The sequence below is a fragment of the Triturus cristatus genome, chromosome 9 (assembly GCF_964204655.1).
Source record: "Triturus cristatus chromosome 9, aTriCri1.1, whole genome shotgun sequence".
NCBI classification, from domain to species: domain Eukaryota; kingdom Metazoa; phylum Chordata; class Amphibia; order Caudata; family Salamandridae; genus Triturus; species Triturus cristatus.
The window spans coordinates 19,364,100-19,377,015 of NC_140592.1; the positions used below are offsets into that span (position 1 = coordinate 19,364,100).

Consider the following 12,916-nt stretch of genomic DNA (forward strand, 5'->3'; position numbering starts at 1 on the left):
CCGTTCTTGTTGCAGTACAGCTACTCGGCACCCCAACCAGAGTTTAATGCTGTGGTGTATGTTCAGCGGCAGCAGGAGCTCAGAGTGGACAGCACAGAGGATCTACATGGTATGTAACCTGCCCACAGGACAGTGACTGCGTAGAGAGATGTGGTGGCTGGACCTGGGATGAAAGAGATTGGATGGCTTTAGATCAACATGCGGCTGGGCACGAACAAAGTGTTGGGGCAGAGCTTGGATAGAGCGCTGGATGCCATGCTTGGGTGGAGGAGGGTAGATGCTGACCCATGGCAGAGGCAAGGTTATAGGACCCATGCAGGGTGGTAGAGATATGCCCCACTCCGAGTTTTGAGTAGGGGAGTTATTGGGAGAGGTCACTGAAGGTCAGCCAGAATTTACTGCTTGGTATAACACGCATAGTGGAGACCACAACACAACTGTAAGATGCTGTGCGATGCCGCTCTGCTCAGAAGCGCCCTGTGGTAGGCGGTGGTGGTTTGACCTGACTCCATAGGTGAAACATAGGATTCTTCCAGCAGCAGGGATTTCATTACACCCTTCAGGTCCACCTTCCTCAGTTAGTGTAAAGTGAGCATTTAGTGAGTCAAGTACATAACACCCTCGTTTCCTACCATTTGAGAAAGACCACTGCCCCCAACATGTATATATTTAAATCAAACAATGATTTAGTGAACACGTTTTTTCTGATTTTCTTTCCTCAATTCTGCCAGGCTTAAAACATGCAATAGCTGTTACTTTTATTTTGAATTAACTAACTAAAGGAAAAGCAACTTCCACCAAAGATATAAAATAAAGTGTTATAGTGACCGCTTGATGCCATCCTTCTGTCCATTCACAGAATGTTCCAAATAGTCCAAGGAGGGTGGAAGGTGAAGGGATAGCATTAAATGTTTCCTGGGAGGGTTAAACAGGAGGACATAGTGTGTAGCAGACTTCAAAATCTAGAGAGCAGACTTAAATCTCTGCTTCCACATTCGATCAAATTGTGTGAACTTGGGAAAATGACTTGGATCATGTCTGTCCCCTTATCCGCCTTAATAGTGCAGAGAAGAATTCCACTTCCCAATCACTGGATGAGGGAAGTATTCATTCATATTGAGGCAATGAGAACCTTCCCCTGTCCATCCGGTCCTGCGCAAACACAAACCGAACAATACAAATAAAGAAGCGTGCTGCGTGAACTACTCAAGCTGCCATGGAACAACTTGAGAGCAACATTTTCAACACATTTTCAACTCCCTATTTGCGAGGATGTCTATTGTGTCCCTCGCAGGGACTCTTGCTGCTTCCACATTCTCAAATCTGTAAGCAGGGTTTTAAAATATGAAAATCCTTCGGCATCTTAAAGATTAGATGGGCGACCCTCTCGATTTCTCCACCATAAGATGAATGCAACACATTGAATGAATGAAGTCATTCAGTGGCCCTCGTGTGCAGGAGAACACTCCCAACAGTAAGGACAGTTCTTTTTTGTTGTTGTACCACTTTTAGGGGTTGTTGGTGTAGAACCAAAAGGTTTGCAGGTGGTGCAAGAATGCCATGGTGCCTTCTCGACAGACTCCTGTGCCTTCAGAGAAGCTGCCGCCCTGTTTGTGCTCTGCAGGCTTTAGGAATCCACCACCAGACGGGGGAGATCTACAAATCGGGCGAGAAGTCCTCCACTGGGGCTCAGGAGCCCTAGCCTCCACTGACCTGGCGGTCCATTGGACCACTCCTCAGGTGTAAACGTGGCCTTTCAGTGGTCAAAGGAAAGCCAACCAAGCTAGAAGCAGTTCCATCAAGAGAACTTGCACATTCACATTTGTCCACACCACAAGAGGACTTTAATTAAGAATCTTTAAAGGACAATTTATACCCTGAAAATGCCATGGTAGTTGACCCTTAAACCCTTTATTGTTATGTTTTTTTTCAATACAGGTGTTGTTAATTTCTACTGAAAGCTTCTGCAGGGATGTAGTTATTGTTCAGTACATGTAATGTGGGAATCCTGCGGGTGCTCCCTTATGCACCTCTTCGTGTATAGACACAGGCTCTACCATAACACGTCATGAGCAGGCCAGGTCATCGATCATTCTGGACAACACCAGTTGTCCTAAAGCGATGTTCTGCTTGTAACCCTGACAGCCAGGCTTGTGCTTGGTGCAGAGGTCAATCCAAGTCCAAGACGTGAAGCAGCTCGGCCAGCCGAGGTCCAGCGAGCCGGTCAGGACCTTGGGTCATTGTTCTGGCTCTGAATCACCATGCCCTGGTCTAGTGCCGACCTAGTGTCCCACCACACAAGCGAACTAGGCAAGCAACGCCAGTGTGAGGCCAAGCAAGGCCTCAGCAGTGAGAAACCTCAGGCCATCCTGGTCCAGGGGGGCCCTGTAGCCTTCCAGGTGCAGTGGAACTAGCAGCCGTGGTCCAGGATTGTCCTAGCTCTGCACAGGATAGGACTAGGAGTCTGCACATTACCCAAGCAGTACCAGATCCCTGAAGTGTCACGCGCAACAAACACAGGTAAAGTTCATGCCCTCTAAACCTTTCACCGCGGTTTGGAGGGTGGAACTCGTACTGTACTCCACCAGCATGGCCATCCTCTGGGAGGCTTTGTCAATCTTAGGAGCCCAGCGTTGTGTATTCTACCCAACAGCTCATTGCCAAAGCTCCAGGACTTCAGCATATGATGCCCTTCCTGCTGTGCCTGCTCAGTTGTGGAAGAAGGATCTGTCACTATTCACTATTTTGCACAATCCTTTGTCACTGTTCCACTTCCAAACCATAGGATCTTTCAGGCTTGTACATGTCAATGAGGACTTGCCGGCTTCAGTACATAGGCCACCAGAGACTTGGTTTGTGTTGAGGCCACCATCTCAAGATTGCCATTATCATTACTAGAATGTAAAACTCTCTTACACACCGAGACAGAGGGGTGGGCGCTGGTATCGGGTCAGTGTGTGGAAGCTGGCCTTCAGCAGAAGGTTGGAAGCTGGCATTGTACCAGTGGGTGGAAGCCGGCATTGGACCTGTGGGTGGATGTTGGCCTTCGGGGGGAGGGATGGAAGCTGGCATTGGACCAGTGGGTGGAAGCTGGCATTGGACCTGTGGGTGGATGTTGTCCTTCGGTGGAGGAATGAAAGCTGGCATTGGACCAGTAGGTGGAAGCTGGTTTTGGACCAGTGAGTGGAAACTGGCCTTTGGTGGAGAGGTGGAAGCTGGCATTGAACCAGCGGTTGGAAATTGGCATTGAACCAGTGAGTGGCAACTGCCATTGGGTGAAAACTGGCCTTCGTGGAGGGAGGAAGCCGGCATCGAGTCAATGGGTGGAAGCTGGCATTGGACCAGTGGGTGGAAGCTGCCCTTCGGTGGGAGGGAGGGAAGTTGGCATCGGGCCAGTGAATGAAAGCTGGCATTGGGCCAGTGGGTGGAAACTGGCCTTTGGTGGAGGGAGGGAAGCTGTAATTGGGCCAGTGGGTGGAAACTGGCCTTCGGTGAAGGGATAGAAGCTGGCATTGAACCAGTGGTTGGAAGCTGGCATTGAACCAGTGGTTGGAAGCTGGCATTGAACCAGTGAGTGGAAACTGGCATTGGGCCAGTGGGTGGTAACTGGCCATTGGTGGAGAGAGGGAAGCTGGCATTGGACCTGTGGGTGGAAGCTGACATTGAACCAGTGGGTGGAAGCTGCCCTTCGGTGGAGGGAGGGAAGTGGGCATTGGGCCAGCGGGTGGAAGCTTCCCTTCTGTTGAGGGAGGGAAGCAGGCATCAGGCCAGTGGGTGGAAGCTGGCATTGGACCAGTGGGTGGTAGCTGGTCTTCGGTGGAGGGAGTGAAGCTGGAATTGGGCCAGTTGGGTGGAAGCTGGCCCTTGGTGGAGGGATAGAAGCTGGCCTTGTGTCAGTAGTTGGCAGCTGGCATTGAACCAGTGGTTGGAGGCTTGCATTGAACCAGTGAGTGGAAACTGGCATTGGGCCAGTGGGTGGTAACTGTCCTTTTGGGGAGAGAGGGAAGCTGGCATTGTATCAGTGGGTGGAAGTTGGACTTGAACGGAGGTGCAGGAGGCAGGTCTTGACTGGAGAGGTGTGGGGTCTAGGAACAGGTGGAAGGTTGGAAACTGGGTTTGAACGGAGGGAAGATGGACAATTAGTGGAAAGGACATTGGGTTTTGTGGGAAGGATGACTCGGCCGTGTGAAGGTGTGGAGGATGGGCCAAGACAGAAGGGGGGGGTTGGACTTCAACAAAGGAGTAGGGATCTCAGTCTGAGTCTGGAAGCGGAAGTTGGGAGTGAGCTCTGTGCAGGTATGTGGGGCATAGATAGATCAATAAAAGTTGAGAATAGGGTGAGGCAGAGACCATGAGGCATGGTGGACTCTGAGCATGTGAGTACAGAGGGCAGCCAGGAATAGGAGGAGGGATGGGAAGGTGCTTTGAGCAGATGAGTGAGGGCTAGTTGTGCACAGCGTGGTAGCGGGTGGATGTAGGTAAGAGGTGGGCCTAGAGTGAACGCTGTACAGGGCGGGTGCTGGAGGCTGCGTATGGCCTGCGGAGACTGTCTGTTCGGGGAGTGGTGAATGCAGAGTCCTGAAAAAAGATGGGCGGTGCTGAATGTGGGCAGAGGGGAGACTGAACCATTGGGAAATCATGCGTTTTCATCATCAGTGTTTGTTGGCTGACTTTAATTATTGAGAAATGGTTTGAATACCTAAATGTTAATATATTTCCACAGGTTTGAAGTGTCTGTACTTAGGGTGATGTATGTCTACCCCATGTGCCTCATTGCTGCACTAACCCATCGTCAGAGGGAAGCATACACCAGCTATGAAGGGTGTCCTAATGAATGATATATGTGCTGAGTTTTTGATTTTGACGCTTGGACCACCTTTGTCTTCACTGGTCTTGGAAGGGAACAGGAAACGGTGCATGTGTATTGTACCCACTTCTACCTCCTTCTCGTACACCCCCATCTCTGCGTCTGGTGTTGTCTTCTTTTGTGATCTAAACTCGAACACTCTCTTGCAGTCACCCTCTACAACTGCTCCGTGGGACACCCGGACTGCAGCCGTTGCCAGACCGCCGACCCCCAGTACCGCTGCGTGTGGTGTGGCGGCGAGCAGCCCAGCTGTGTTTTTGTTGAATCCTGTGGTGAAGAGGTTGAAGACACTTGCCCTGCACCACTCATCCACTCTGTGAGTACCACACTCCTTTCATGTTCTGGCTGCAGCAGGGCAGGGCTTTGGGGGTGGAAAGACTTGCACACACTTCCTGTAACATGGGTAGAATTGCCTATGAATTATCATCTCTTTAGACCATTCCCAGCTTAAGATATTGTATGCGTTTAATAACAAAGTGTGGAATTATGTTAGCCTCTCAATATTTAAAAAAAAAACTTTTGTGACTGTGACACTTTATGTGACGCTGTTTGGAAGCCGTACTTCATCATAATGGTGGGACACAGCATTACAGGAAGAGACAAGTCTTCACACCAAACCCTTCCAAAACCTAATGTTCGAGGCATATGAGCTGCAGATTGTACACTTAGCATAGGTCGCCATCTGGTGTTGGGCCCGGATGTTTGCAGTTTGTTTTTCTTCTTGGACCGTGCTTGGAAGTCACGAGTTTGGTGACTCCTCCTTCGGTCCGTACTGCGCATGGGCTTCGGCTCCATCCTCAGATTGTTTTTTTCCGCCATCGGGCTCGGATGTGATACTTCGTGCTCCGGCTTCGAACTTCTACGGTTCCAGCCTCGACGGAAAATCCTCGATTCTTCGAGTTCCTTCATCATCTTCATCTCTCGAAGCGGCACTTTTTCCATCCCGTACATCGACACCGGCCTTCGGGCCCTCCGCGACTCCGGTCCCGGCCGATGGAAAGGACTCCGTTTAAAAAGTGCCCAGAATGTGGGTCTAAATTTCCCCACACCGACCTCCATCAGGTGTGTAACCTTTGCCTCTCTCCGGAACACGAGGCTCGAGACTGCCCCGCCTGCAAGTCTTTTCGATCGAAGAAAACGATCCGAGATCGAAGGGCTCGACGCACCATGGCGCACTCATCCTCAACAGTTCCACCGGACATCTTCGGAGACGACGCCGAAGCTTCGGGGCAGACACACACCGAACTGGGAGAAGACATCGTCAGCGCTTCCGAGGCCGACGACTCCGACCTGGAGGACGTAACACCAGGACAGCGGGCCGTGAGTACAATGCCCCCGCCCAGCCCCGCACCGAAAACCAAAGAGACTCCGGTTACCCCCTCGCCTGCCGGCCTGGGCAAAACCAAAACCAAAGCCTCGATCACCCCACCTTCGGGCCCGGTGTCGAAGCACTCAAAGTCTCACGGCAGCTCGGGATCGAGCCAGCCGACGCCCGGTGCCGATAAACACCACTCGGCACCGAAGCCTGCAAAATCCAGCTCGACTCCGAAACCACCGGTGCCGAAACCTGGACACTCGGCGCCGACCAAACACAAACAGAAATCGGTCGGCACCGACGCTCCGGCGCCGAAACAGCATTCGACGCCGAAACACACGGAGACCTCCAAAAAGCAAGGCGTACACAGAACATCGAAACCTCCGGTTCCGAAATCGCCGGTGCCGACAGACGACTCGGCGCCATTGGCTCTGTTTACACCAGACCCTTTACAAAAGACTTTGTCCAGAGATCCAAAGACTGGCCTTTTGACTGTGATTACTAAGAAGCGTCGCCTTGAGGCTCCGGCTCCTCCTCCTCCACCCAAAAAGAGGGACTCAGCCACTTCTCCCCTTAGAGTACCCTCCCCACTGCCACCCCCCCTCCCACCACCACCCCCTCCACCTTTACCTCACTACGATCCGGCCCCATCCCCAGATCCGGATGACGGGGACCCGGACAATGACCCAGGGGACGCCCCAATGGATCCCACCCCACCAGGGACCCCAGATCCATGGGAGGATTATAATAACCCTGATGTACCCAATGTACCTCAAGACGACCTATACCCATCAAGGCCGTCTCCTCCAGAGGACTCTTTAGGGTTTCACCATTTAGTGCAGAGAGCAGCACACTACCATGGGGTGGACATGCACACAGAACCAGTGGAAGAAGACTTCCTACTGGATACATTTGATTTACAAGATCGTTCCACTGCTATTTTACCCATGCTTAAGGGTGTCACCAAGCACGCTACAGAGGTATTCAAAGACCCTGTCAGAGCCAGAGTACTAAACCCTAAAATAGAGAAGAAGTACAAGGCGGCACCCACAGACCCTGCATACATCAAGGGCCCTGCTCCTCTAGATTCCCTAGTTGTCTCCACAGCTAGAAAGCGGGCTAACTCCCAATCCTCAGGAGATGCCCCACCACCAGACAAGGAATCTAAACTTCTGGACGCGTCTGGTAAACGCACCGCCTACCAGGCTGCAAACATGTGGCGCATTGCAAATACACAAGCACTGCTTGCGCGATATGATAGAGCACACTATGATGAATTAGAGGCTCTTATGCAGCACCTTCCAGAGAAATACAAACGCCAAGCTCATGACTTGATACAGGAGGGCAAACTAATCACAAACACCTCCATTAAGTGTGCCCTCGATGCAGCAGACACTGCTTCTAGAGCCATAAACACCAGTGTCCTGCTTCGCCGCCATGCCTGGCTCAGGATATCAGGGTTCAAGCCTGAGGTCCAGACATCAATACTTAATCACACCTTTGACCAGCAAACACTCTTTGGCCCAAAGGTAGACGAAGCGCTCGAAAAAATGAGGAAAGATACAGACACAGCGAAGTCTATGGGAGCGCTCCAGACCCAAGCCTCTAAGCGTTCCTTTCGACGCTCGTCCTTTCGTGCCACAGGTAGAGGCTCCTCCACCGATAATGCCTCTACCTCCTACAAATCCCCTCCTCAAAATACCTTTTCAAAGGGCAACCAAAGAGGTGGCTACAGAGGCAACAACAATAAGGGCAGGGGCAAAACCAACAATACCCGTTCTGCCACCCCACCCGCACAATGACTCCCCTTCCCTCCCCCCAGACCATTCCACTCCGGTCGGGGGCAGACTACAAGATTTTATCCACGTATGGGAGTCCATAACATCGGACAAATGGGTGACCCAAATCATTCGGTCAGGGTACTGCCTCGAGCTAACATCTACCCCACCCAATATCCCACCAAGGCACCGTCCAATGTCCCAAGAGCATTCCACACTGCTCAAACAAGAGGTACTCTCGCTCCTCCAGAAACACGCCATAGAGCAGGTACCCGACAATCAACGAAATCTAGGGGTCTACTCCCTATATTTCTTAATCCCAAAGAAAGACGAGACCCTCAGACCCATTCTGGATCTCCGGCCTCTAAATGCCTACATACATTCAGACCACTTTCACATGGTCACCTTACAACAAGTCCTCCCACTCCTCTGCCAGGGAGACTTTCTCACAACACTGGATCTGAAAGACGCGTACTTTCACATTCCAATACACCCCTCTCACAGAAAATACCTCAGGTTCGTGGTGGACGGGCAACATTACCAATTCAAGGTTCTCCCCTTCGGGGTCACCACTGCACCACGGGTGTTTACCAAATGCCTAGCAGTAGTAGCAGCACACCTCAGACGTCAACATGTTCACGTCTTCCCTTACTTAGACGACTGGCTCATAAAAGCCGCGTCCTACCACCAATGCGTGCAACATACAAACAGCACCATCCAACTGCTTCATCAGCTAGGCTTCACGGTGAACTACCAAAAGTCCCACCTCATACCATCTCACACAAAGCAATATCTCGGGGCCACCATAGACACCTCAAAAGGTATTGCCTATCCAAACCCAGCCAGAATCACAAGCATTCTAGCCTTACGCAAAATATTCCTTCCTCAACACTCTCTACCAGCAAGAGTGTTTATGAAGCTCATAGGGATGATGGCGTCTTGCATCTTCATAGTGCCCCATGCAAGACTCCACATGCGTCCACTTCAGGAGTGCCTAGCACAACAGTGGAACCAGGCCCAGGGTCAGCTAACGGATCTGGTGTTGGTGGACGGCCGCACACATCACTCTCTGCAGTGGTGGAACACCACAAACCTTTCCAAGGGACGGCCGTTCCTGGACCCGGTTCCCCAAGTGACTCTAACAGCGGACGCATCGCTCTCCGGCTGGGGAGCGCACCTCTTACACCTCACAATGCAAGGTCTATGGACGCCACAGCAAAAAACGCTCCACATCAACCATCTGGAGCTTTTGGCGATCTTTCTAGCCCTAAAATCTTTCCAAAAGCAGATTTCAGGCAAAGCAGTCCTCATTCGCACAGACAACATGACTGCGATGTATTATATACAGAAACAGGGGGGGACACACTCTCCCCAGCTCTCCCGCTTAACCCAGAGCATATGGAGATGGGCAATTCCCCAAAACATTTTTCTCCTGGCACAACATGTTCCAGGCGTACAAAACACCATAGCAGATCTGCTCAGCAGACAGACTCAACAACTACACGAATGGGAACTGCATCCACAAGTTCTTCACCCATTCTTCCAACAGTGGGGGCATCCTCAAATAGACCTCTTCGCCACCCACGAAAACAAAAAATGCCCAAGCTTCGCCGCCAGATACCCACACCCATTGTCCAAGGGCAATGCGATATGGATGAACTGGTCAGGCAGATTTGCATACGCCTTTCCACCTCTCCCACTAATTCCATTAGTGGTCAGGAAACTACAACAGCACTCCCTCACACTCATTCTGGTAGCTCCGACGTGGGCCAGACAGCCGTGGTACACCACGCTACTACAACTATCAGTGGTACCACATCAAAAACTGCACCTTTCCCCATGCCTCCTAACCCAGAACCATGGAGAAATCAGGCACCCGGACCCAGCTCAGCTCAACCTGGCGATCTGGCTCCTGAAATCTTAGAATTCGGGTACCTTAACCTTCCCCCTGATTGCATGAACATCATCATGGAAGCCAGACGTCCTACCACTAGAGCATGCTATGCCGCAAAGTGGAAAAGATTTGTAATGTACTGCCGTAACAATACAATCAACCCTCTAGATGCATCCATACAACACATCATATGCTATCTGCTCCATCTTCACAGGTGTAACCTAGCGTATTCATCCATACGCCTACACCTAGCAGCGATCGCTGCCTATCTACAAAACAGACAGCATTTGTCACTCTTCAGAGTGCCCGCTATTAAAGCCTTCATGGAAGGCCTTAAACGAGTAATTCCTCCCAGGGCACCACCCTCCCCTGTATGGAATCTAAATTTGGTCCTTACACGACTAATGGGTCCGCCCTTCGAACCAATGCACAAATGTGAGCTACAATTTCTCACCTGGAAAACAGCTTTCCTTGTAGCTATCACTTCCCTTAGAAGGGTTGGTGAAATACAAGCGTTCACCATACAGGAACCTTACATACAAATGCATCACAGCAAGGTCATACTTCGAACTAATCCGAAGTTCCTGCCCAAAGTCATTACCCCCTTCCACCTCAATCAATCAGTGGAATTACCTGTCTTCTTTTCGCAACCCCAATCTGTTGCGGAAAGGGCCTTACACACACTAGATGTGAAAAGAGCGTTGCTATATTACATACAAAGAACGCAACCCTTCAGGAAGACCAAACAGTTGTTCGTTTCCTTTTCTCCACCACATAAAGGCAACCCCATCTCAAAATCAGGGATAGCTAGGTGGATTGTAAAATGCATACAAATTTGCTATCAGAGGGCAAAGAGAACATTATCTGTTCCCCCTAAAGCCCACTCTACAAGAAAGTTAGGGGCTTCTATGGCTTTTCTAGGGAATATACCCTTAGATGACATATGCAAGGCAGCCACATGGTCTACACCGCACACATTCACAAAACACTACTGTGTAGATGTGCATTCCCAGCAGCAAGCTAGGGTGGGCCAGGCTGTACTAAAAACACTCTTTCAAACAGCTGCAACGGATACCGGTGGTCGCCGCTAAGGTTGGGTACTGCTATATAATCTATGCTAAGTGTACAATCTGCAGCTCATATGCCTCGAACGGAATATGCTACTTACCAGTATGCATCTGTTCTTGGCATGTAGAGCTGCAGAGTTGTACACGCCCACCCGCCTCCCCGGCTACCTGTATCCGTTCCAGTCCATCTTATTTAGATACAACACACATGGGTTTCTCACTGTTATTACTACGCTCCATCATTTCCCTGTTGGCGAAAAACAATCTGAGGATGGAGCCGAAGCCCATGCGCAGTACGGACCGAAGGAGGAGTCACCAAACTCGTGACTTCCAAGCACGGTCCAAGAAGAAAAACAAACTGCAAACATCCGGGCCCAACACCAGATGGCGACCTATGCTAAGTGTACAACTCTGCAGCTCTACATGCCAAGAACAGATGCATACTGGTAAGTAGCATATTCCTTATGGGACATTTAAAATAAATAAAGGCAGAAACTTTTTATTTTCTAATATCATCAGTGAGTTTCATGGAAAACTCTGAACGTGCTTTTGGTGGTTGATGTGTTACACGGTGAGGACATTTCTCCATCTACTGTTGTATATGCAAAGTTACAACTTCTTTTTTCCAAACTTGCAATACAAATTTGCCTTTTATTTATTTTTTGCTCCCAAAAGTTGCAGGAAATAGAAATAAGACAAAGATCCAGTTTCTAAGGAGAGGTATGATTTGCAGGTCAGGGTGTGTCACAGATGGAACAAGAGACTCAGATCTTCTTCTGACTCTTCCACCAGGCCTTCACCAGTTGGTTCTGGGATTGATGACAATTACTCCATTCACACCCTCAACACCGCTTTTCTGCCAAATTCTAGATGTGTAAAATATCCTCTTTTCCTCCACAAGCACTTTTGTTCCCAAGTCTCATTCATGCAGAAAGTATGACCATGAACTCCATCTTCGACTGCGCCAACTCGCTTTTCCTCTCTCTACCAAAACAGCAGACCACCCCCCACTAACGTCGTGATGGTCAGAACTGCTTGCTACCCTGTTTATAAAGAGACTCTTCCTACAACGCAAAATCCCTTCTCAATTCCTTACCCCGTTGCATGTACTTGCGGGTCGCTTTTCTGCCATTCATCATGACTGAGCTGCAAGCGACCCCCAAAAGTCAAACTCCAAACAACAGCTTCCACAGGCCTACAGCTTACTTTCAGCGCCGGGGTTTTCATTTGCCATGCTGCATTTTTAAAGCAATCCTCTGTAAGTTCAACCATCAAAGGTTTTCAAGTCCTCTGCTCATCATCAAGAGAATATGGGTGGGAATAATGCAAGTGCCACAGAGGTAATGCCAGGTGCTAGGACAGTAGTGACGGAATCATTTAAATAAAGCTTCCTCCAGTTGTCTTTTTTCAGATATCTTTAATTCAAGTGGAAATGTATTGTTGTCCTCAGGGGAAAGGCAAATACAAAATAATGCTTCAAATTATGCTGGCACGATGGAGGCAATTTTAATATTTTTACCAACGGGTTATCATTGTTTTGCGTATTGTTCCCTACGTTCACCCCAGCATCCAGGATATATGGTTTGCCAAACACATCCTGCACAATTACCCAAAATATGTCCCTTTGATCTTCCGTGAAATCTATCTCTCGTCTGTTTGCCAGACGTAGGGCACTGTTGGTGGGAGGAGTAGTCCCTTCCTGCGGAGCACCAGACAGGGCCTTGTAGATGCGTCTTGTGCGTAACCTAATATACTGTAGCAGCAGGTAGAGATCATGGCAGCTAGGTCATCATTCGACCAGAGGTGATGTCTCACCAGGATTAAGATCCTTGCTTTGGCTGTTGTAGTTTTGCATGGACTTTAACTTGCCCTAACTCACCCATTGAGTGATTTTTATAATCTGGACCCTTGATATCTACAAGTTAAAGCTCACGGGCGAGCAGGCTCACGTTGGCTCGCTGGGTTTCACAAACCACCGCAAAGTTCAAGGATAAT

At 49.8% G+C, this 12,916-nt stretch overlaps 1 protein-coding gene across 1 annotated transcript in view; it reads left to right on the forward strand.

Moving 5' to 3' along the window:
• The window catches only part of PLXNB1 (plexin B1), a 469,341-nt gene that overhangs the window by 344,510 nt on the left and 111,915 nt on the right, over positions 1-12,916 (forward strand). The window contains exons 14-15 of the mRNA XM_085624251.1: positions 16-109; positions 5,017-5,183. Coding sequence (XP_085480377.1) covers positions 16-109; positions 5,017-5,183 — 261 coding nt within the window. The remainder of the gene's footprint in view (positions 1-15; positions 110-5,016; positions 5,184-12,916) is intronic.